The sequence below is a fragment of the Emys orbicularis genome, chromosome 2, assembly GCF_028017835.1.
Source record: "Emys orbicularis isolate rEmyOrb1 chromosome 2, rEmyOrb1.hap1, whole genome shotgun sequence".
Taxonomy (NCBI): Eukaryota; Metazoa; Chordata; order Testudines; family Emydidae; genus Emys; species Emys orbicularis.
In genome coordinates, this window is record NC_088684.1 from 36997303 (window position 1) to 37023608 (window position 26306).

At 39.8% G+C, this 26306-nt stretch overlaps 1 protein-coding gene across 3 annotated transcripts in view; it reads right to left on the bottom strand.

The window, feature by feature from the left end:
- Nucleotides 1-4111: 4111 nt before the first annotated feature.
- ATP6V1C1 (ATPase H+ transporting V1 subunit C1) overlaps nt 4112-26306 on the bottom strand; it is a 42493-nt gene continuing 20298 nt past the window's right edge. For 2 of the 3 annotated variants that reach the window (XM_065398157.1, XM_065398155.1), the window contains 9 exons: nt 25300-25394; nt 15049-15140; nt 13929-14027; nt 12118-12186; nt 9839-9931; nt 9659-9752; nt 7954-8051; nt 6454-6580; nt 4112-4723 (listed from right to left, as the gene is read on the bottom strand). In XM_065398157.1, coding sequence (XP_065254229.1) covers nt 4628-4723; nt 6454-6580; nt 7954-8051; nt 9659-9752; nt 9839-9931; nt 12118-12186; nt 13929-14027; nt 15049-15140; nt 25300-25394 — 863 coding nt within the window. In that variant the 3' untranslated portion in view covers nt 4112-4627. Of the gene's footprint in view, nt 4724-6453; nt 6581-6637; nt 6721-7953; nt 8052-9658; nt 9753-9838; nt 9932-12117; nt 12187-13928; nt 14028-15048; nt 15141-25299; nt 25395-26306 lie in introns of those variants that run through there. The other variant, XM_065398156.1, reaches the window with a different exon arrangement.

Consider the following 26306-nt stretch of genomic DNA (forward strand, 5'->3'; position numbering starts at 1 on the left):
ATACTGGTCTTTTCCTTTCTTTGTTTGTAGTTGAAACTAGAAGTATCCAAGATTGCTTGCATTGACTCTGGAGATCTAGGAGAACAGAACCTAAGACCTTTAGTATTACACAAAAAGAACAGGAGTACTTGTGGCACCCAGAGGCCAACAAATTTATTGCAGCATAAGCTTTCGTGGGCTAAAACCCACTTCATCGGATGCATGCAGTGGAAAATACAGTAGGTGTATACACACACACACACACACACACAGAAACAGCAACCACAAACACTAACCCAGGAACCTATCCTTGCAACAAAGCCCGTTGCCAACTCTGTCCACATATCAATTCAAGGGACACCATCATAGGACCTAACTACATCAGCCACACCATCCCGGGCTCATTCACATGCACATCTACCAATGTGATATATGCCATCATGTGCCAGCAATGCCCCTCTGCCATGTACATTGGCCAAACCAGACAGTCTCTATGTAAAAGAATAAATGGACACAAATCAGACATCAAGAATTAGAACATTCAAAAACCAGTTGGAGAACACTTCAATCTCCCTAGTCACTTGATTACAGACCTAAAAGTCGCAATATTACAACAAAAAAACTTCAAAAACAGACTCCAACGAGAGATTGCTGAATTGGAATTCATTTGCAAACTTGACACCATTAAATTAGGCTTGAATAAAGACTGGGAGTGGATGGGTCATTACACAAAGTAAAACTATTTCCCCATGTTTATTTCCCCCCCCCCACTGTTCCTCACACCCCTTCTTGTCAACTGCTGGAAATGGGCCATTTTGATTACCACTACAAAAAGCCACCCTCCCCCCCCTTTCTCTCCTGCTGGTAATAGCTCACCTTAATTGATCATTCTCGTTACAGTGTGTATGGTAACACCCATTGTTTCATGTTCTCTGTGTGTATTATATACACATCTTCCTACTGTATTTTCCACTGCATGAATCCGATGAAGTGGGTTTTAGCCCACGAAAGCTTATGCTCAAATAAATTTGTTAGTCTCTAAGGTGCCACAAGTACTCCTGTTCTTTTTGCGGATACAGACTAACACGGCTGCTACTCTGAAACTTAGTATTACACAGTAATCAACCCACGTTATTTGTTCCCAATATTATTTGGGTAATGATTAGAAGAAATTAGCATTTAACATATGCTGCCTATGCAGGATGCTAGGGCAAAGCATAGCACCTGAGATGTCTCAGAGTAGGTTCTTTAACAGTAAAGTTAGTTTACATTAAGATATTCCACAGTAAAATTAATTTTGCCTGGACATTCCATACTTAACGTATCTTGGGTTCATATGCTACTTATATATTAGCATTCCCGAATTCAAGACCTATGCAATAGTAGGTACAGTACAATAGGGATTTACAAGTTACAAGCCTTAACTTTAAACTACATTGCTTTTGCCAGTTTCTCAACAGTAAAGATTTTTTTAAAAATTGAAAACAGTTTTAAGATAGTAAAAAACTTAGCTCTTCAAACACTTATTCTCAATGCCTTCCTAAAATTAAGTTAGTTCTGTTACCAGATATTTGAAGTCTATTTGTTCTGTATGTTGTGGATGTATTTAAGATATGTAACATGGATCTTTAAAGACTGATCTTTTGCTTATCTTTGCAGTCAAGTTCAGAACTCCACATTTCTCCCTGTAACACTTGATGACAAGTATCTAATACAGTGCCCTGCACCAGCCTGGGCAAGTTTCTTTGTAAGCAATAAATTTAATTTAATGATCTTTGTTTTCCCCTCGCATCACACAGATTTTGAGAAAGAAACAAAGTTTGACTAACTTGGATTACCTGCTGTTTAACCTTTCTTTGTTCAAGTGGATAGTAGAGTCTGTATGTTCAAATAAGATTCAATTTTTACTGGAATGCTCTTAATTCCAGGGAATAGAGTTGGAGGCAAGGAAGTCTTTGAGTTCCTATATATCCAACATAGTCTCTTATCAGGAAAGTCCCAACCTCCTTTGTTCTAACAATGCCAGGCCAGTATACTAATCCTTACTGCCAAACATCTTCATGCCTTTTCCCATGCTACCCCTACGCTCAGAATAGCCCACAAATTCTAAGCTGCAAAGCCATTCTCCTCTCCCCTCCACCCACTGCAATCTTTCCATAAGGATTCACTTCTTCCATACTGCCTGTGAGACAATAGCTATTTAACAGAATTCCTTCCCTTTCCTGCTGATTTGTTACCACCACTTGTTGCATCTTATCTAAAATTAGACTGCAAGCTCTTCAGGGCAGGGATCATCTCTTTGTTGGTACTGTAAAGTGCCAAACACTTGTGTGCAATAATATATGAAAGTAGTAAACAAGCCCTGCTCTAGATGATATGAGAGGTAGGGCAGGAGATGAGGCAGAAAAGTCTCCATTTTAACAAGAAACCCTCTGCTTTCCCCTCCACTGCAATACAACTGTCTCCTCTCTCATTGCCTTATCTATTCCAAACCTTCAAGTCACATCTTAACACCTTTCCCCTTTGCCAGTGCATGTTAAGATCAACATGAGAAATAATCACAAAGTCTTCACATCACTAAATGTATATCACATGCTGTCCACTGTCTTGTATTTTATTCATTCTGTAAAGAGTTCAGGGATACAGTACATAACAGGACTATACAAAACGAACTTGTAATCCCAGCACCAGGAGTTAACAGATTTCTTATTTGTGTCCAGCTCGGGTGCCCATAATCCAAGAAAGACATTGATAAACTGAAGTGAGCTCAGAGAAGAGCCAGGAGAATGATTAAAGGATTAGAAAAAACATGCCTTTTAGTGATTGAGCTCTTTGAGTCTCTGTTCAATTTAACAAAGGGAAGGCTAAGGGGTGACTTGATTCCGGTCTATAAGTACCTACATGAAGAATAAATATTTAATAATATGCTTTTCAATCTATCAGAGAAAGGTCTAACATGATCCAGTAGCTGAAAGTTGAAGCTAGACAAATTCACACTGGAAATAAGCCATAGGTTTTTAACTGGCAAGAGTAATTAGTCATTGGAACAATTTACCAAGTGATGGATTCTCTATCACTGGCAATTTTTATATTAAGATTGCATGTTTTTCTAAAAGCTCTGCTCTAGAGATTATTTTGGGGGAAGTTCTCTGGTTTGTGCCATACAGGAGTTCAAAGTAGACCACAATAGTCCCTTCTGGGCTTAGAATCTATGAATGATCTTGTTTTGGAGTTTTGCTACTTTAGCTCAGAACTCCTTGGAAGTTCTTATACACAAGCAAGTCATTCCTTTAAATGGGCTAAGAGTTTCAATGAAAGCTGCTGCCATGTCTGCCAGACATATGCCTGCAAGAGTGTTTATACTAAGCAATTAGAGGCCACACAAATGATCTTCCTTGAGCCTTTCAACATTGCTTAGATCCCGATTATATTAAAGTCTGACTAGGGGAAAACAATTTCAAAAGACTGCAACACTCCAGAGAGGAATTGATTTACCAAACATTATTTCAAAGCTCAGGACTTGTCCAGATGACTACAATAAGCTTTAGTGTTCTAAATCCAGTACTTGGAATCCATCAGTGTTGAAGCAGTGAGTGGAAGATACAGTTTCAAATACAAATGTCTTGAGAACAGTTACTGGAAATGTTAATAAACGCTTTCCGACAAGTATTAAAAGAATGCTGTCTTTGTGATGGGGATATAGGGTAAGTAGCAGTTCTTTCTCTAGAAGTTTGGGTGCTACATTGTAAGAGTAGCCACCATTGCAAATAAGTGAAAACAGAGTAATACATATACATAAGAGTAGAAATACTGACTAGGCCCAGGGTGTAAGAAGCCTATGTCTCTCTCACTCCTCCAGAGAGTTAGGCCATGTGACTGTCACCTTAAGAGTAGTTGTGTCTATATATTCACACATGGAACTTTAAATTATAGGAATAAAATCTGCTCCAGTATTTCTCACAACAATGCAGGTGTTTATTTTAGTTTACCTCGCATCAAATATTTGTGTTAAACTGAAAACTGCATCTCTATACTGTCAGATACAGCATATATCACATCTTTACATTAGCTGTATTAATGTTTGGCAGGAGACTTTTACAGTTCTATGCATCACAATAAGACAGACCATACATTTGCACAGGTATTTTTATTTTCTCCGACAGTGTTTATGGATTGTAATTTAAAATATTCTGAAAGCACAGACTGTATCAATATCACATACTTTACATCACAATTCAATAACAATGTTAATATCTGTTTATCTACTAAATACAGAGAACAAAATGGCATAAATGTTTACACTATCTTCCTTTGTAAACAAGGTCTTTATGAACAATGGTAAATGAAATTAATGTAATCACCATATGAAAGAGGAATGACCCCTTTCTTTAAATAAATGACTCTGTTTATAAATACTCTCATTCTCTCAAAATACATTTACAGACTTGATTGATTAAAAGCAGTAATACCTACACTTTTCTTTAAAAGAAAATGTCAAGAGATGGACCACCATGGGGAAAATTCACCTAAGTAAAGGGAGTAAGAAGCAAGCATAGGATTAACAGAGTTAAAAGTATCATTGTACTTCAACCTCACTTCTGTTTGTTTACACCAACACTATCAGAGGATTGTCAGGATAAGGAAAGGTTTACTTGAAGTCCAGCAAATTGCAATCAATCTTGTAGTACACATATGGGTAGTACTCCTGTTGACTGAGGTTTAAGCCTGGAATATCCATAGTTGCCTGTGAAACAAGGTTTGTATGTTTTTTTTTTTTTAAATTGCTATACATTTTACAATATAATTTGTCAGTGTCCCATTCAGGAGATTACATGACATAGTCAAACATTTAGTCATGCCAGACCTCAAAACTTTAAAAAAAAATATCAAAAAACTATTTGAATTTTAAACGTTGGGTTATGTTTTGTCTGGTAATGTAAACGTAAGGGAAGAAAAGGATAATGTGCCATCAGGCTTCCCAAAATGGACTAAGGTGGATAGAGAAAAACATGTTCCTTTAAAAAATATTGGTAGGTTAGCATAAGTAATACATGCCATATTTCATATGAAATGACATTTGGCTTTGTTACCATAGCATCACTATATGGAGCAAAAATGTAGTTATTTGTTTCTTTTTCCCAATTTCATACAATCTTCAGCAAATCACATGCATTACTGCTACTCCTCTACAATACTTTGTATTAAAGGATTTTCCTTAACATAGAAACATTTAAGTAATGCAGTATTGTCTGACTATTTTCAAGTGTAGAAATCTAAAGAAGAAACTGAAAAATCAGTGTAAATGAAATTTAGATTTGTTTATTTACATCCCTATTTCATTAAACTTTTGTATTTAATATTTCTGCAAATTTAAAAATTGTACTGAAGGAAAATTTAGCTGATCCAAAAGTCTGAAAATTAGTCTGCAGGATTAAATATAATTTTCCATTCCCTATTTCTGATCAACGTTGACTTCTTACATTAAAAGAATTTTTGAAACATTTTCATGACTATTTGGCTGGACTCTACATTTCACCTGCATTTTGCTCTCAAGACATTGGCTTGTTTTAATGTCAGCTGCTCATGAACGGTAACGGCTATGGACACTGAAGTTTTATCTAGACACAGAACAAATACAGTATTGGCAGCAGCAGTGCAAGCTTCCCTTGCACTGAGGGCTTCTAGAGGTGGAAAAGATAATTCTGACTTCATGTCCATTTACTCTTTCGCATCTCTACTGAAACGGCCAAGTAAAATATGCTTTGCTTGTTTTTAATAAACAGAAGCAATCCCTCAGACTGGAGATGGCAAATACTATCTCCTGTATTATTTGTGCTTAAAAGTTATGGAATGCCTAGAGATTAATTCTAAACAAAAGTTTAAACTTGACTGAAGGCATTTGTTCTCAACCCATTTGACTTAAAGGTCTATTTTCTTCTTACTCTGTGCCCACCATGGTACATTGGCCATGGAAAGGTGCTTTAAAAATTGTACAGTGTATGTTGGACCCCCGGCAGTCCCCAAGAACATAGAAACAGCTCTTCAGGTGACTTGGTTGTAAAAAATTGAGTACTTCCTCCTTTGCAAAAATCCATGCAGAAGGCATCTGGAGAACTTCACTGAATTAATGCCAGTAAGATTAAATGGCTTCTGCACTGGAGGAGAGCAATGAGGAACGGTTGTACTTAATGGAGAGGGCGAGCTTTAAAAAAAACAAAACAGCTCCTGAAACATGTTTTGTGACCTGCCCCAAAGACAATCCATGGAGCATATTTCTTGTTAAACAGCATCCAGAAGAGCCTAGAAGCCTGCATCTCTTTCTCATGGAGCAATTCCTTTTAGAGGATTAACACTGTACAGTGAGGCAGACCATTCCCACTGGGTTTTAAGAAAAGACTAATCAATGTAGGGTTGAATGTGTGTGGCATCTGGACACCATAAACACTCGTTATAAAAATTACGCAAGTTACTTACATCAATGATAGATGCTGCACTGCTATCAAGGTGTTTGTATAAATCATTCAAAACCTCTCTCAGTTTCTTCATTGTTTTCTTATTGGGTTGAAGGAGCATTGCCTGGAAATTAACTGGCAAACCATACCTGAGGGAGCAAGCAGAAAGCTGTGACAGATGCTAATGAGATTTTTTTTTTAAAGTGGCATAAGAGTTTATTCATTCTTACCTCAGACAGTGCTACACCACTTTTTAGGGAGAAGAGACCTTGCTAAAGGTTTCTGGTTCCTGAGAATAAAACATCTGCTTATTTTTTAATTTTGGGAAGACCATATTGTTATTACTGTTTCATGATATTGAGAACCTTGGAAAAGAATTTTATTTCATGTTAAATAAGAAGAGAAATCTAATATTTAGACACCTGTTTTTTTATTCCTTCCATGGTCAATATTGAACTCCCATATTCTTCTTACCAAGCTTCATCCCCCACTTCATTTTATTTTTTTTAAGTTTGAAGACTTCAGTTAGCTTACTTCTAATTCTTGGGGTAGCAACAAAGTAATTTACCTAGGTTGAAAGATCTCATCTGTGTGATTGTGTGGAAAGGCTAGCCCCCCCTTCTTGTCAATCCCTTCTCAAAGCCACCTTTTAACTTCTCTAGGTGCATATTCATTTTCATTCTAGTCTCTCATCTCACTTTTCATTCTAGTGTCTCATCTTACTTTCCTTACCCACATTGTCTCCCAAAGTAACAAGTCTGCATAGTTGTGGGATGGGCTAGCTGTGGAAGAGACATATAAAATTAACTTATGATTCTATTACCAATCCCTGCCATCAATTTCAACACTGCTCCTTCATTTACCTCATTTTATTCTTTACATTGTTCTGTTACTACAAATGTAGTATCAAGAAGCTTTCAGTAACTATCCAATTTAGAAAGCTGCAAACTTCAATTGAGAACCAGATGTTCCTACTCTAACAATCCACTTTCTTTGCAGAATTCATCCAGTTATTTTAATCAACTTATTAGCTATACTTCTTGTTCACTTATGAACAAGAGAAAAGCAGAGTATGAGAAAATAGTAAAGCCCCATGCTGGGGAAAAAATAAATCTAGTGGTTACTACTACGAGGAGTCTTGGGTTGCTTTGTATGCCTCAAAGCCTGAACAATTTTGAATTAAACTGTGTTTACCTAATAATATGACTGAGTGGTTTGTCTTCTCTGTGTATCTTGAATAGATCACTTTATTTATTGCTGGCATTTCTAAGTCTAGAAAGTTTTCTTCTACAAGCCATTCAATTAAAGCAAACCATTAACAGCCAGTGAACACCTCTTGTTCTAATGTACAGAGAGCCCAAGATGCTTAAAGGAGTAGGGCAAGAGCACCTCCAAGAACACTACAGAATGAGTTGAGCCAGATGGTGCATGGATTAAGATCCTCAGTTATCTACATGTAGCTCCAGATAGGTTTTTTTAAAACCTAGGAAAAACAGTGCAACTCAGCTCCAAATCTGTTTACCTTAGAACAGATTCAACAAAAACTCGTAATGCCTTCACATGAATCCATGCAATGAATGCTTCACTGAAATTCACTTTCAGCCATCGAACCAGAGGTCCCTGTTAGGGATTGAGGGGGGAGGAAAGAGGGGAGAAGAGACAGGAAGTTATTCACAAGCCTCAATAAAGATTCAGCCTTATTAAAAATTGTTTAAACAGATACTCAGTGTTAAAAGTGGTATTACTACATACACAGAAAATGTATGGATGGAGGAGTAGGCGCTGGACAGGTAACTCCAAAATGTTTTAGTATAGAGAAAGTACAGTAGGGATCTCATATGAAAACTGCACTTGGGTTGACTGAGACTACACTGAACTTTAAGAATAGCCAAATAACTATTAGTGAAGTTCATAATCACTCTGCTACTGTGCTTTTAGCCCATAGAAATCTATTAACTCTGAAAATTAGAACAACAATCCTGGGTCATGCCTCATCTGCTTTGCTCCACTCCAACGGTATGAAGCAGCCCTAAACACAGGAAACCATACTGTTAAGATCTTCTTTGCATAGGGAGATCCCTGGATAGGATAGAGTCCCCACAGAGAATCAATGTCACTCCGCTTAGCTGCTGGTATAGGGGATATGGACAGGGCTCTCTTGTGCACTGGGAATGCCTAGGGCCATAACGGCCCCTTAAGTCTGCTGGCAGCAGGCACAGGTTAGATCGGGGATACTGAGACCTCAGTGGTTCAGGAGCCAGATTAGCAATCAACATTACTCAAAAGAGAAACAGTAGTATGAATTAATTGTTTAATTTACTATAGCACTATATATTCATATTTAAAGAGTAATATATATATTATTCTCACAGCAAAATAATTGACCACGTATTATCATTTTATCAACTACAATTGATTAACAGTAAAAGCATCCTGATTGGTTAATAACTTAGATCAAGTAAAAATTAAAATCATACAGTGTTTTAATATGTGCTGCAAAGATCCACAGGAGACCCATTAAAGAGCCACTTGTGGCTCTCAAGCCTCAGTCTGCGTATCACTGGGTTAGACTGACCCACTACAGAGCAGCCCCAAGATCAGGGGATCACAGAGAGCACCACTTCAACCCCCATCCTCATTTACTTTAGCCAGAGCTAAGGATCTGGCTGGGTATATTGTACCACTGAAGGAGGACAACTTAATGTGTGGGGGTTTTTATTTCCTACTTAAAAGGAGAGAATTGAGTTTTAGCTTTTTGCTTGGACACCACAGTCTTTCTAAATGAATGTTTTTGGACTAGAGACAGTTGTATATTTTATAAAAAAGACTCTGTAATGCTATGAGCTACCATCTGTAATGTTTTCAGGCAGGCTACAATGCCTTCAACTGGTGTTCATAGCCAGGACCCACCATATTTCAAGCATGAGTGTAATGGAAACAACTTACATATTATTATCAAAATCCTTTTGGGACTAAGTTACCATTTGGGTGAGTTTATTCAACATCAAAAAGATATTCAACAGTTTACATGCAATGAAGCATACCCTTACCTCAAGGATTATCATCTCTGAGCATTATGTCTCAAACCAAAAGCAGATGTAACAGAGAAAAAACTCTTGTTGTGAGCTTCGTGGTCTGAGGATGATTGCAGCAGTGACCATTTCATACTTAAATGCTCAGCTATAGTAATTTCTGTCCAAAATAATATTTAGTTTATACCAACTTACAAACTGTTTCTTTTTGTCAGTAGATAGCCTGTTCATTTCTTCTTTGTCTGCTTTCATCTCTTCTTCATTATACTGGAAATCACGGACCATAAACCTACATTTGGAGAGGAACAAAAACCACTGCAAGTGGCTGTGTAGAGTACTCTCAAATAGGAAATCAATCTGAAGAAGTGACCTTACTTGTATTCCCTGGCTTTGTGTCTGAAGTCATCCACTGCCTTCCTGAACAAGGTGACATTACACAGATAACTATCTTGGTCCTCAGAAAGAACACTGTGTAAAGGAGGGGGGGGAGAAAGTGTTACAATTTTCAAGTTAAGAACCTTTATGGGGCTGAAGCATCACAATCAAAATTCTAGTCTGTGGTCACTCAGAACTGGTAAGATCAATTTAATTGCTTATGAATGGTTCTAGAACAACCCTACCGCACCCAGAATACTTAATTTCCAGAGTTTAACTACATTAGAGAAGAGTAATTGTAGCTCACACACTTGCCTTTGTCATCCTTGAGCAAGAGAGGAACTGTTTACATTTCACATTCACATGCTTTCTGGAGTAAAACTGTTAGCTGTGCTAAACCGGATATTTCTCCAATTTAAAGCCATATTTTATTGGAAGTGAACTTGAGCTGATTTCATTTCGATGTATGCAGTGATGAGAGTTTTCAGCAGTCGCATTTATTTTGGCATCTTTCAGGTGAAAGGAAATGGGTGCAAGTACAGAGGGACAAGAGTTGAGGAGGTAACAGTGAACGAAGAGTAGGTGATTGGGTGGCATGGAGCTGTGTTAGCCATCTTGGAAAGGGTGCTCTAAAGGAGTCCAGCTAACATCCCAATACAATGTGGCTTTCTTCACAAAAGTTAATCTTTCTAAAAGCCCAAATGCTAAAATGTCTGGAGCGAACAGCTAGAAGGATCCCCACTGCCAGGAAATCTGTCACTCAACCCACCTGATTTACACCACCCACCCATCCCCAACTCTAAGAGCAAAGTGTGCAAGAATATACCTAATTATCAAAATAATCGACTAGGAAACTACTGGAAAATGATGCCTCAAATAGGAAATGGGAATTTTACCTCAGTAATTATAATGCTCTTAACACTTGGAACACACGATTTGCCTAGCCATCTCCCTTGCCACATTCAAATCCCTCTAAAAAAATCCTCACTTCCATCTACAAGTAATAAGGGGCAGAAATAGTAACAAAACTGAAAGGACTGGAAGTTAGGCATCAAGACTGCATGCGCTCGAGTTACCACATTATATTATTGTTGCCCTTGTTCTCTCCCCCACCACTTCTCTCACATTTGTCTTTGCAAACATTTGTTGTGTTAAATTTACATTGTAAGCTCTTGAAGGAAAGGATCATGTTTTTTAAAAAGTATTTACCACATATCTAGGCACTCTTAAAAAAATCCAGTGTTGCTTAATATGGCTTGCAGACACAGGAAAATGCATTTGCCCATGCCCTCTTCCTGCAGAAATTTTTTTTAAAGTAGTAAAGATCACTGGATTTCCCCCAGCCAATCCTCCGGCATGTTCCCAAACATTCTCCCCAATAACAAACAACACACAACAACAACAACAACAACAAAATCAACCCAACACCCACACACTCCACTCACATCCAGGATTTGCACTCACAAGGATCCATCCTGTTTCTCTGTACCACCCCCAAAACACTACACAATAGTCACCTCCACACCATCACATAGAGTACCCTCTGCCTCCTCTCACACATTTTTTCTAGGTAATGTGCTGACCTCCATGGTTATAGAGTGCCAAAACACACATTACTCATCTCCACACAATACTACACATCTCCATCCTATCTCCTGCCCAGAACCATCTGCATCCCCAATTCTTCATCCTGCATCAGGTTTCCAATGATCTAGCCCTTCTAGTAAGGGCAACACAGTCACCCTGTGGTAGGTTTTTTTTTTTTTTTTTTTTAAATAAGACACTGGGGCCCAGGACTAACACAGCACATCTGGACAAGTTTAATTTTCCTGCTTCAATTCTTCAGTCCATGCCTTATAAACACTGGGACTGACGGACACCTTTGTGAACTACAGAATTTAGAGAGAATCTTAACGTTTAGAATATTGTTTTTGGAGTTAAATTCAGATGAACTATTTAAGAAGAACGTAGGTAATGACTTTATAATCAATTACTAATCAGCAATTAAAACCCAATTAAAAATAAAAGGTCACAAAGATTTAGGGTCAAGAGGTACTCTTCTATGAGAGGGATAGTCGTGTTAGTCTGGATCTGTAAAAAGCGACAAAGAGTCCTGTGGCACCTTATAGACTAACAGAAGTACTGGAGCATAAGCTTTCGTGGGTGAATACCCACTTCGTCAGATGCATGACAGAGGTACTCTTGTGCGTGACTAAAACCCAATTCAAGCAAATCAAAGATTTACTTCTGAAAAGCGGAATCATAAAAAAGCCACTTACTTGCTGGATCGTGGAACTACCATCTCCGATAACGTTTCATATTGCTTAACCCAGTCATTGTAATTTGACCTACAGAATAAATAGGTTATAATTCAAGTTTAGCGCTACAATAATAAAACCATGGTAAAAATCCAATGGGTCACAAGAGGCAGGCAGAGAACACCTAAATATTAAGATACCCACAGAAGTATTTGAAAATTGTTTCTTCCTCTTGCTAGTCAAGTTTCCCTCCTATAGTTGGAGGACATCAGAAAGTATATGAAATAGGGAATTTGGTCCGCTGTCCTATTTTTCAGGGCACCAAATATTGCAAAGAAAACACTCTTAAATGAGAACTCAGAGAAATTAAGGAGAAATAGTATCTGATCTTAAAACATATTATTTTTAAGTTCACGTGTATTGTATGAGGTGGGCTTTTTTTTTTTTTTTTTTTTTTTTAAGTGAAAGGCAAAGTTTTTCTTAAATCAGGCACAGCTATACAATGAAGTTAATAATTACATGTTTAACACCTCTCAGAGGATCTCCAAATGTCTGACAGACATTGTTCAATGAAGTCTCTGAACACTCCCATGAGATATTTAAACCCCTTTTAGGAGTTGGATAAATGTAAGTACAGAGATAAAGAACCAGCTTTTCAGAGACATTATGCACCCCAGTACTCAAAATTAATATGATGGATTTGTGGGTCTTTTACTCCTGTTTACAGGAATGGAACCCATCCCCACACAACCTGCCTAAAGTCAAAACAAGTCAAATGCAGAAGGAAAAATACAATCCATGAGTCTTTACTTTCACTCCCTTGCTACTGCCACTAGAATAGATAATATTGCCTTTCCTATGGTGTTACACTTAATTCTTACTGAATAGTGAACTACTGTTTAGTAATGTTGTGCATATATATTGTAAATTAGAAGCCCACCATCTACTCGCCGCCCCAAATGGATAGCCTGGTGACGTAAAGGCAGCACAACAAAATGCCTGGAGTTTACTCAGTTTTTGATTCAAGAAATATTCAGTCTGCTATTTTCCACCCTCTTCGCTCTAAAAAAAGATTATTTGGGTTTCTAGGTTAGCACTTTTTGGCAGAGGGGCAGATTTTCAATTTGAAGCTAATACTTCAAAAGTTATCTATACAGTACTCAGCATGTACCTGACAATTCCTCTTGATCCTCATGCCAGTCAGAGAATTCATTTAGAAGACTTAGTGAGATTACAAGACTACTGAAAGGAATATTCTTTAAATTGCTAGAGGTTGTACACGATTCTAAAGGCAATGCTCAAGCTCTTTGAGAAGGTGGGATAAAGAAGCTAAATAGAACCGTAATGTACTAAAATTAATGTATTAAAAAAAGTTTAAAGTTAAGTGGTACGAGTGAATACTGAAATTACCAGGCAAATCAGTGACTAGTTCTTTTAGGAAAATTAGGAAAGAAATCCTGGCTTTCATCCAGTATTTTGCTAGGATTTTATTATTTTATATGGACAACTTTTGTAACATTAACAAGGGGCATCACCTTTCCATACAAAACATTAAGGGCATAATTCCAAATTTTCTCCAATGGGATTTGTGGATAGTGAGCACGCCCTATGATAAAGCCATAAGATAGCAACAGTGAGAAAATATCCACACACAGGCTTGTTATGCCATGGGTGAGCATCTAAAAGTTTGGGCTACATTGTTTTCAGTCTCAAAATTGAAGTCTTAAAAGCCATAATATAAACAGTCCTTTCCTACCTCTAACAAAACATATTGTATAACTTACATTTTGATTATATTTTTATTCTGTATTTGGTACCAGGAGATTACTTACTTTGGTACAACCACCACCAATGTAATTAAGTATTCTGAATCAAGTACAAAGTCCTCTTTCTTTACGATATCAGCCAGACTTCTAGTTAGCAAGCTTCCCCTGTAGAGGAACAAAAACTGCTATAGTAAGTGTATAGTTCAAATCTTAAACTTGGTCTGGATAACTTCTAGTGTTTGGTTAATAACATTTTAGAAAGTACTTCACTTAAGAACTAATTACTAGTATAAAAAGAGTGCACTTACAAAAACTTCAGTTACAGAAAGAGTAGTAAGACAAGAGTTATCAGTGGTTCCACTGTCACTACTACAGCCTATGTGGCATGGCAGCAGCTGAGGCTTCTGACCCATCCATATGTGGGGTGTGGGGGTTTGCAATAAAAGTTGCTAAGTCAATTACGTGTTTTTAAGTCCCATTTTAAAAAATGACTTAAGAGGCAAAAGTACAATTGACCTTCAGTGAAACTTAGGAGCCTAAATCACTTCTGAAAAATGTATCCTTAGGGCTTGTATGTAGCCCATAGCCACTGGGCATACCCTCCCATAGTGCATGCCTCCACACTGGAAACACCATAGTCTGGTTATGTTAAGTACCTTTCACACACACAGGCGAAGGACAGAATGTTACCCTCAGTTATTCAAAGTTATTCTGACTCCTTATTTTCATTAAGTTTCATCTTTACCCATCTAAGACATTGTATCTACACTGCTTAACTAATCTGGGTTTTTGGGGACAAGTCACCTGTTACCGTTTGTACTTGAGGAATATATCAAGTTCAATATTAATTGGTTTCTTCGGACAGTAATAATAAAAGGAGAAACTTCCTCAAGAGAAGTTTAGGTAGATATTTAAATTATAAGGAAACCAACAGCAACAGAATCACGTTATTAGTAGCGTTACTCAAGTAGAATACTGTTTGCATATAACTATCGTGAAGTAAAAATCGCTATTTTAGGCCTGTTCACCCCAGTAAACAAGCTAAGTGTTATGACAAACCAGAATTCTGAAACATAGGCACCTCTAAAATCTACCAAGCCAAAATGTAGTATATTCACATTACCAACACTTTGCAGTTAAACTGCCATTTTTTTGTGCTCCATTAGCAAGGTCTAAGATCACTTACGCATTCTTTCTTTCCAAGTTCTGAAGGTTGCCTTTCAGATTGTTATATGCTGATGCTCTTGATTTTAAGTCATTGTCAATCTGGGTTACTCCCTTTAAAAAACAAGATTCAAAAATCAAATTGTTCACTTTAAGTCTCATAAAAGGGTAAATTTAGCAAACAAATTATTTTTTAAATTGCCTCTAAGAAGAAGTTAGAGATTATTTGTAAGCAGAAATTTGACAAAACTGGAAAAACAAAGCACTGAACAAGTTGTATTGCTACACAATTCTAAAACTGGGAACAAACACATTGCAAACAACTTTAAGGAAATCCAGTGAGTAATGTAGACTGGAACTTGCTGTTTATGAACCACAAGTTCTATGCTGACATGCTGTTTGTTTTCAGAAGTGTCATGAAGAGATGCATATTTTACTCACCTCCCCCTTACCAAATAATATTTCATCTGTATTTTCATGTCAACTATCTTTACAAGATATTTAAATTTATTCCAGAAACTTTCAGAGACCCCACAATCGAAACTGTTCATCCATTTTGCTTTGTGCTTCTATAGTGCATTACATGTTTAAAAACACTATACAAAATATAGTCGCAGAAACAGTTTACCACAACTCTTCTGCCATAACACTCATCCATTTAAGTGGAACTGACCAACTGCCAGTAGTGAATAGACTACTTTCTAACACATGATCTTCACTTGTATCATAAAAAAGTGAATTGTGACCATATTTCATCCCCTTCCCAATATATCCCCGTATACTCTTCTGTCCACTAATGGCAGTTCAAACATGTTGCCCTGTATTAATATTAGATCCTCCAAGTTTAGTTTCCAGACTTGGAAAGGAGTACAGATTTTGAATCTTTAAAGCAGGCTCTCTCTTCACTACTACACACCAAGCTATTTACTAAGTACACTTTTAACTTCCTCCCTCTTGACCTCGATTTCTAAACATATTATTCCTTCTATCAAGCCATTTCTTGGCCAAAGGATGTCACTGAGGCCAAGAACTTAGTATGATTCAAAAAGGGAATGGACATTTACATGGATATCCAGACTTACACTAGTTAACAGTATTTTAGGAAGCAATATAGAACTTCATGCTTCAGGGTTTAAGCTAGTGTGTGTCAAGAAGAGACATGAATGTGGGCAGATTACACGACTTCTGCCTACTGCATGGTTTCTTATACCTTCCTCTGAAGTATATGGCACTGGACACTGTCTGACAAGATACTAGACTAGATGCACTGGGTCTAAATCCAGTATGAAAATTCCTATGTTCCAATTCTAAATATTGTCATGTTTATACTACACCAGTGTTTTAAACTAAGCAATTCCCTAATTGTACACTTTGAAGGGAAGATGTAGCAAAGTTTGCATCAGAAAGTCACTTGCCAATTTCATTTAGGAAGTTTCAGTCCTGTTTTATATCTTGGCATAACACCAAGCTCTCTCTGCTGCAGGTCTGTAGAGTTTGTTATAACTAAAAAAAGGGGGGGGGAGGAGGAAGGCCTGTTTCAGCATGTTTTATGAGAGTTTTCTTCATTTAGTAAAGAGTGCCATGGGATATTTTGGCTTGTGCTGAAATTGCACTGGGCCACGTCCAATGTAATTATTGCTGGTTAAAAATCAAAGCATTTCAAAATTAAAAATCATACAGCCTGACTTATTTCATTAGCTACAGATAATTGGGTATGTCTTAACTCCTCTTTCTTTCCTCCAAGACTATTTTGCCCCCTTATTTGTTCACCATTTTGGGTCTGATTATTCCCAATTACATTAGCCTAGGTGCTAGTTTCAAATATAAGGCATCTTTGGCATTACAGACAGATTCTCTGCCCAACTCAGAGCCATCTTGTTATAATGTTCTATTAAGGATTTATGTCTGTAACTAGAAGTCTAGTCTCTCAGAATTGCCAACTTCCTCCATGGCTACTCAAGCCAAGTATACCTTGTACTTCACCTTTAAGATTTAGAAAGTCATTGTGGACCTTTAATGATCTTTTGAGCTTTTTGTCAAAGAGATGGTAAAATAGATATTCCTTTATCACATGGAATTTAGGAAGGCTCTACATGTTGGCTGCCTGTTAAGCATATGGATTTAAAAATGTTTAGTTCTACAAGTGCCTAAAAGGACTTAGTACAGTGTACCTCTCTAGTCTTATAATTAAACCCAAAACCTTCCTGTACTGCTTCTATCTCAAGTATCTAGGTACATATACATTACACAATAATATATGAATGCCTCATTAATAGGTAGTGCCTTTACTTGGGCCTATGTTGTTGCCGGACGGTTTTTCTGTTCTGATCCAAGGCACTGGAACATCCTACCAGCAGCCAAGAGAACAAATAAAAAAATCACCGATTCTATATACATTTTAAAAACACAACGGAATAGCTCTTAAGTGCTATGTCTTTATTTGCATGGTGGCTGAAACAGTACATAGCATAAAAAAAAATCTGCTTGTGGTCTTAATCCAACAACTTTCTCTTAAGGTCTGAGACTGAAAACTGAAACCCCAGAAGCCTTTCATTTAATATGGTATGGTTACCAACTTGATTTTAAGAGGACAGCATTACATCAGCCATAAAAATCTGAAAAAGTAGAGGTGAGAAGTTGGTTTGCTTTTTAACAGCTCATGAGAAGTGGTATCTGCAGTTACTAGTGACCTTTGAGCAACATGGCCTTTAAACATAGACCTGCTAAAAACATTCCAAAAACACTTCACTTGGCAGAGCCAATACATTTACATTACCAGAGAGAAAAATATTTTACATTAAATGCCCTTCTTGTAGAATCATTTTTAACAGCTAGAAACCTATGTGACCTTTGCTTAGGAAGACAGCCATTAACTATGATCAGCCAAGGATGTTAGCGTATTTGGCATTTTTCCTGGATCTGCTGGGTTTTCTAGACATAAACCTTCTCTCCTCCATTCCACCAATCCTTTCCTGTGATTTCATGAGGGAACAATACTATACAGCTAAGTGTGCATCATTTAAGAAAAACTGATAGAAGAAAGAAGAAAAAACTCAAATGGATGGTGAGATTGACTTTGGCTCAAGACAGCTTAAATTCATTTAAGAGCTCTTCCCAACCTCTCTCAAAATCTGAAATAGTTTTGACACAACCAGTTGTCTGTTTAGACAAGGCCTAACACAAAAACATCACAGATGTGCAGCTGTTCAGTAACAAGGAACATCAACAGTTGCACGGCAAAGCATTCATACTATCACCAGCTATTTTATATGATGCTTTTCATAGCCATAGATTTTACAAGCAATAACTAATCTGATACTTAGACTACAGCCCAACTAGAATTTACAAAAATGACTGTCTATTTTGCTTCCAGTTAAATTTAAAATATTACTGTATTACCAAAGTGGCAGAAATACCCAATAACTACAAACATCATTGTCCTTTTAAGCTACAATCCTTAAATTAGATAAAAATGCATTTTTAAGTTTCTCAGAAAGCAAGTCCCAAGACCCACTGCATTGTAACTGGTGGGTAATTAACACATAATGCCAATGAAACAATGTCACAGAACAATGGTCTTCCACTGCCGCAAAAAGGCAGAGGTTAACTCAAGATACTGTCAAAAGAAAACACTGATTTTATAATAGTTCTATTAAAGGGGTTCTTTCTATAAAAAAGGTAGAAAATGTAGACTTAACCATTTTAAATTATAGCTGTGGGCACAGTAGAGTGGTATCCTGTCACTGACATTCATGTGCTGTATTCTGAATGGATCACAGAACAGAACTTTTGAATGCCAAGGCTAGTTAGTTTGATAAGCACACTAATAGTGGCAATCTTCTGGCATGTGTGCTTATAGTTGGATTTCACTGGCATTCAATAAAGAGTGAATAGTGGAAATGGCTGTTGCCACAAGGCAACAATCATTTTAGCTAAACTAAGGAGGGAAGGGGAGCTTGTAACCATGTGACAACTGAAACTACATGCTCAAGTCTCTTCAGTATTTCCAGCAACCCCCTTAAACCATGCTTTTCACTTCCTGAAACACTCCACCTCAGCTGGCCGTAGCCCTTCCAAGTTATTTAGACTCAGATTTGCTCAATATCAGAATCAAATTCAGGCGTGCAGGAACTAAGGATGCTCGGGGTGCGCAGCAACCCCTGGCTTGACATGGTTTCCATCATATACAGGATTTACAGTTTTGTTCAATGGCTTTCAGCACCCCCACTATAAAAATTGTTCCAACGCCACTGCTGCTAACATATCTAGACCACTGTCATCACCATGGTATGAGAGCGATTGTTATTTAGCAACTACATTAACCAAAAATGGATTTGTATATAAATAGTTAGGGACTACAATAAGCTATGAATACCATTCCATTCTTGAATATCAAGTCAGTGATGTCTGAGCAATGGGACCTCATGTTAATATAAAGATTATAGAATATCAGGGTTGGAAGGGACCTCAGGAGGTCATCTAGTCCAACCCCCTGCTCAAAGCAGGACCAATTCCCAACTAAATCATCCCAGCCAGGGCTTTGTCAAGCCGGGCCTTGGAGATATCCTATCTCCTAGAACTGGAAGGGACCTTGAAAGATCATCGAGTCCAGCCCCCTGCCTTCACTAGCAGGACCAAGTACTGATTTTGCCCCAGATCCCTAAGTGGCCCCCTCAAGGATTGAACTCACAACCCTGGGTTTAGCAGGCCAATGCTCAAACCACTGAGCTATCCCTCCCCCCTTAAAAACCACCAAGGAAGGAGATTCCACCACCTCCCTAGGTAACGCATTCCAGTGCTTCACCACCCTCCTACTGAAATAGTGTTTCCTAATATCCAACCTAGACCTCTCCCACTGCAACTTGAGACCATTGCTCCTTGATCTGTCATCTGCCACCACTTAGAACAGCCGAGCTCCATCCTCTTTGGAACCCCCCTTCAGGTAGTTGAAAGCAGCTATCAAATCCCCCCTCATTCTTCTCTTCTGGAGACTAAACAATCCCAGTTCCCCCAGGCTCTCCTCATAAGTCATGTGCTCCAGACCCTTAATCATTTTTGTTGCCCTCTGCTGGACTCTTTCCAATTTTTCCACATCCTTCTTGTAGTGTGGGGCCCAAAACTGGACACAGTACTCCAGATGAGGCCTCACCAATGTCGAATAAAGGGGAACGATCACGTTCCTCGATCTGCTGGCAATGCCCCTACTTATACAGCCCAAAATGCCGTTAGCCTTCTTGGCAACAAGAGCACACTGTTGACTCATATCCAGCTTCTCGTCCACTGTGACCCCTAGGTCCTTTTCTGCAGAACTGCTACCTAGCCATTCGGTCCCTAGTCTGTAGCAGTGCATAGGATTCTTCCGTCCTAAGTGCAGGACTCTGCACTTGTCCTTGTTGAACCTCATCAGGTTTTTTTTGGCCCAATCCTCTAATTTGTCTAGGTCCCTCTGTATCCGATCCCTACCCTCCAGTGTATCTACCACGCCTCCCAGTTTAGTGTCATCTGCAAACTTGCTGAGAGTGCAGTCCACACCATCCTCCAGATCATTAATAAAGATATTAAACAAAACCGGCCCCAGGACCGACCCTTGGGGCACTCCGCTTGAAACCGGCTGCCAACTAGACATGGAGCCATTGATCACTACCCGTTGAGCCCGACGATCTAGCCAGCTTTCTATCCACCTTACAGTCCATTCATCCAGCCCATACTTCTTTAACTTGGCGGCAAGAATACTGTGGGAGACCGTATCAAAAGCTTTGCTAAAGTCAAGGAACAACACATCCACTGCTTTCCCCTCATCCACAGAGCCAGTTATCTCATCATAGAAGGCAATTAGGTTAGTCAGGCACGACTTCCCCTTGGTGAATCCATGATCACTGTTCCTGATCACTTTCCTCTCCTTTAAGTGTTTCATAATTGATTCCTTGAGGACCTGCTCCATGATTTTTCCAGGGACTGAGGTGAGGCTGACTGGCCTGTAGTTCCCCGGATCCTCCTTCTTCCCTTTTTTAAAGATGGGCACTACATTAGCCTTTTTCCAGTCATCTGGGACCTCCCCCGATCGCCATGAGTTTTCAAAGATGATGGCCAATGGCTCCGCAATCACATCCGCCAACTCCTTTAGCACCCTTGGATGCAGCGCATCCGGCCCCATGGATTTGTGCTCATCCAGTTTTTCTAAATAGTCCCGAACCACTTCTTTCTCCACGGAGGGCTGGTCACCTCCTCCCCATACTGTGCTGCCCAGTCCAGCAGTCTGGGAGCTGACCTTGTTTGTGAAGACAGAGGCAAAAAAAGCATTGAGTACATTAGCTTTTTCCACATCCTCTGTCACTAGGTTGCCTCCCTCATTCAGTAAGGGGCCCACACTTTCCTTGACTTTCTTCTTGTTACTAACATACCTGAAGAAACCCTTCTTGTTACTCTTAACATCTCTTGCTAGCTGCAACTCCAAGTGTGATTTGGCCTTCCTGATTTCACTCTTGCATGCCGGAGCGATATTTTTATACTCCTCCCATGTCATTTGTCCAATCTTCCACTTCTTGTAAGCTTCTTTTTTGCATTTAAGGTCAGCAAGGATTTCACTGTTAAGCCAAGCTGGTCGCCTGCCATATTTACTATTCTTTCTACACATCAGGATGGTTTGTTCCTGCAACCGTAATAAGGATTCTTTAAAATACAGCCAGCTCTCCTGGACCCCTTTGCCCTTCATGTTATTCTCCCAGGGGATTCTGCCCATCTGTTCCCTGAGGGAGTCAAAGTCTGCTTTTCTGAAGTCCAGGGTCCGTATTATATCCAGGCCCCTCCCCTGACTCCTATCCTACCCTGAGATAACAGAACTGAATCCCACAGCAAAATTAATGATTCTACTGCCATAAAATATCCTTCATTCCCATTCCTCTCTCCCCATTAAAAAAAAAAATAGAGGTATGCCTCAGAGTCGTACTCACTGATATAAACTTTGTTGATTTTTTTTTACCATGACGGCTTCCAAGGTTAGGTTTTGTTAGTTACTGGCAACAGGTGCACCAGACCCAGTCCCAGCTCCCAGGATTATGTCTGGGGGACTCAGCTCAGACCCTTTTTCTCCCTATGTGTCAGAGAACATGAGAGCTTGTAGCCAGCTTCAGTTGCTTATCTCACTGGCTCCCCAGGCCTCAGCTGCTGAGCTGGTCTTCAGGGTGCCTAGTTTACCAGCCTACACTTCTGTTTCCTTTGCTCCCTGGCTGTGGGCTGGACTTGGACTCTTTCTCAAGTCCCTGCTCCATGACTCCGTGGGACAGTGAAGGAAACATGCACTGTGATCAAATTAATTCCCTCGTGGGGAAAGCTTCAGAGTTTTTTAGGACATTAATATGGTAAACGAGAACAACCAGAGTTATATTTAATGCAAAAGGTATTTTGGAAGTGATATAAAAGCCTCATGCCTCAGGGTTTAAGCTAATCTTTAACTATTAGGAATCAGCAAGAGACTTTCATGTGGTGCAGATGACACCACAACTGCCTACAGTGAGGTTTCATGCATCTGGCGCTGGCCATTCTCAGACAGGAGACTGGCTAGATCAGGGGTGGGCAAACTTTTTGGCCCAAAGGCCACATCGGGGTTGCAAAATTGTATGGAGGGCCGGGAAGTCTGTGCCTCCCCAAACAGCCTGGCCCCTGCCCCCTGATTGCCCCCCTCAGAACTCCCGACCCATCCAACCCCCCCGCTCCTTGTTCCCTGGCCACACCCTTCCAGGACCCCCTGCCCCACCCCCTAGCCAACCCCCCTGCTCCCAGTCCCCTGATTCCCATGCCCCCTATCCACACCCCTGCTCCCTGTCCCCTAACTGCCCCCTGGAACTCCCCGCTCCCTTACCATGCTGGAGCTAGGCACGCCGCCGCACTGCCCGGTAGGAGCGGTGGGCCAGAGCGCTGGCGGCACAGCATGCTGAGACTGCAGGGGTGGGGGGACAGCAGGGGAGGGGCCAGGGGCTAGCCTCCCCGGCTGGGAGCTCAGGGACCAGAGAGGAGACGGTCCCGCGAGCCGTAGTTTGCCCACCTCTGGGCTAGATGAACCATGATGTGATCTAGTATGGCAATTCATGTGCAGCAAGAGGCAGCTGTAGGCAGGACCTGGAAGGGTAAGGCAACAGACAGAAAAAAGATGTCTGGCCCTAGGTGCAGCAAAATGGCAAGATTTCATGCCATCTTGACAATTCCCAAGTATGCAGTTGCAGAATTGCAAAGTGCATAGAGCCTGGATTGAGATCAATGTGGCTGGTCACCCCTCAGGGCTATTGTTTCAGGTTCTCTACAGACTCAAACAGATGCCGCTATCAGTTTACACTGTTCATTTCAGGTTCTCCACAACTCTCAACGGCTAGAAACAGGTGGCTTTAAAAAATAAAAATAATCAAAAGTAAGGTTGTGGTACAGAGTTTTTTGGCAAGTAGGCAAGAGCTTTAGCAACTTCCAAGGCTGGGAGGGTGGGGGAGAGAAATCATAGAGTACACTACCTTGCTTAGGTCTGCGCTATCCGAAATGCAATTAAATTACACTTACGTTTGTGTAGTTCTCTAAGGGTATGTCTACACCCAGCCGCTAGTTCGGCGGCTGGGAATCGAAGTTCTGGGTTCGACTTATCGCGTCTTGTCTGGACGCGATAAGTCGAACCAGGAAGTGATCGCCGTCGACTGCGGTACTCCAGCTAGACGAGAGGAGTACCGCGGCGTCGACGGGGGAACCGCGGCGTCGACGGGGGAGCCTGCCTGCCGCGTGTGGACCGAGGTAAGTTCGAACTAAGGTACTTCGAACTTCAGCTACGTTATTCACGTAGCTGAAGTTGCGTACCTTAGTTCGAATTGGGGGGTAAGTGTAGACCAAACCTAAGTGATTTCCATCCTCCCCCTCGGGACAGATAAATTACTATAACTATGATTGTTTCTATAGCTAATTTCCATTGCAGGACCAATGATGAGAGAAGGTATAGTGGCAAAATCTTGTTACTTGTCCAAGTACTCCATACTCTCTTACTTATTAAACAAAACTAGATTTCAGAGAGCGTTCATTTCCTCAAGTATCAGGTCAATAAGACACTCACAAATCTACCAGTGAAGTTACTGTAAAGCTTTTTCCAGAGTTTAAATTATAGGAGTGGATGAACATTTTACAACTACAATTGCCAAAAACAAATCTCTTCATTTCTTCTGCTTTCTTCAAGCTGACAAAGAACTCATGACCTTACATAGTTTCACATTTTAACACAAACACACTGCACATATGAAATATTAAGGTCATGCATTTTTTTATCAAAGCCAGAAGTCAGCCTTCATACCTCCAGTAGGACTAAAGTACTGCAGACACAAAATACATGAAAGTTTAATTACCACACCTAGGAACTTACATGATTATTGATAAAGAAGTGTTCTTAAGCTATTTATCTAATTTAAGAAATGACAGTTACTACATCTTGAACTTAGTCTTCCATAATAATGCATCAAACTAAGCGTCAGTTACAATCTGGATCAGCTACAGGGTGTATACTGGTATAACAAACTTAGCAAGAAGTTCAAATCAGAGGTTCTTAGAATGCAATCTGTAAATAGCTGGGGCATGCACCATAATTGCAGAGCACATGTCAGCCTTCTGGCACTGATCCTTCCTTTTACCTGCAACCTACTTCATGATTCTTTTATGGGTTCCCAGAGAGTTTTGACCAACTGAACTAAAGAAGGTACTTCTATGTGCCCTATGCAGCTGCTTCATGGTTTTCTGGATTTTCTTTTGTGCAAATTCCACCATTAGCCAGTTCAGATACCACACAGAACAGAAACAAACTGTAAAGTACCCTGCAGCTATTACGCAGTGGAAGAAGATACTGAAATCTCTTGTTGCTTTAACACAAGAAGCAACAACTAGAGGGGTCATATCTGCCCTGACCTGTGTAATACCACTGAAATCCATGAGATTATACACGGTGAGAGAACAGATTTTGGTTTAGGAAGAAAAAGAGCACAGATACCAAATGAGACATAACCAACCTGCCAAACCCATAGCATAGAAGCGAATTTTGTTTACATATGGTATTAATATTGTATGTTTTGCTGTACCCAAATACTACAGTTGTCACAGAACTGGTGATAGGTGGAGGTGAGGTGACCCTTGAGAAAAATCTCTCGTTTCATAGGTAGTCCAGAGCGGAAACAATTGAGAATCATTGTCAAACTAAGTTCTTGTATCAAGGATGAAAGCAACACAGTATATATGTGGTTTGAATTACATGTCATCTTACCTTTGCAATTATTTCTGAAATATTCTTCAGGGACTGTTTGATTGGATACTTGGCCATATCCCACTGGAACCTTGTTATATAGGTAACCAAGTCAACTAAAAATGTGAAGGAATGAATGTGTTAAGTTTGGTAATAAAGATAATAGGCTTTAATACTTTACTTGTTTGCTACAGTATTGTTTATGATGCCATGGAAGGTACTGAGAAAGACTGTAGACTTTCAAATATATTGGCCCTGTTACTAAGGCTGTGTCTACACTGCCACTTTCAGCGCTAAAACTTTAGTTGTTCAGGGGTGTGAAAAAACACCTCTGAGCGATAAAAAATTTAGTGCTGAAAAGTGCCAGCATGCTCCTGGCAATAAAGCTCATTTGGGGTGAGGTTTTGTTTTTGTTTTTTTTAAATCGCCAGGAGAGCTCTCCCCCGGCGATAAAGCGTGACTACATTGCCCACATCACAGCGCTGCCGTGGCCATGCTGTAACGTGGGCAGTGTAGACATTAACCCTTAGACTTATGGTATTAGAATTTCTGAAGCTAAAGAGTTATAGGTGCATTAGTTGGGATTCTTGCCTTCAGATACTGACTTCTGTAGACCCTTAAAATTGAAGAAATGTTAACCTGGAGAACATGCTAGTCATGTCTCTTGAGAAGCAGCAAAGTGATGAAGACAAAAATACTGTCTGCCTACCACCTATAGCAGGGGTGGCCCAACTGCAGCTCACGAGCCGCATGCAGCTCTTTTACAGTTAAAGTGTGGCTCACTGAGCCCCTCACACCCCTCCCCCATTCTCCGTCTGCCAGACTGGGGTGGGGGGCTTGGGGCTTCCGCCCAGTGGCAAGGTGGTGGGACTAGGGGCTTCTGCCCTGCTGGGGAGGTACCTGCTGGGGCTCCAGAAGGAGCAGGGCTGAAGCCCTGAGCCCCGGCAGGCACGCCCAGCTCTCAAACCTCTGAAGATTATTGTATGCGGCTCGGAAGGTCAGTACGTTTGGCCACCCCGACCTATGGC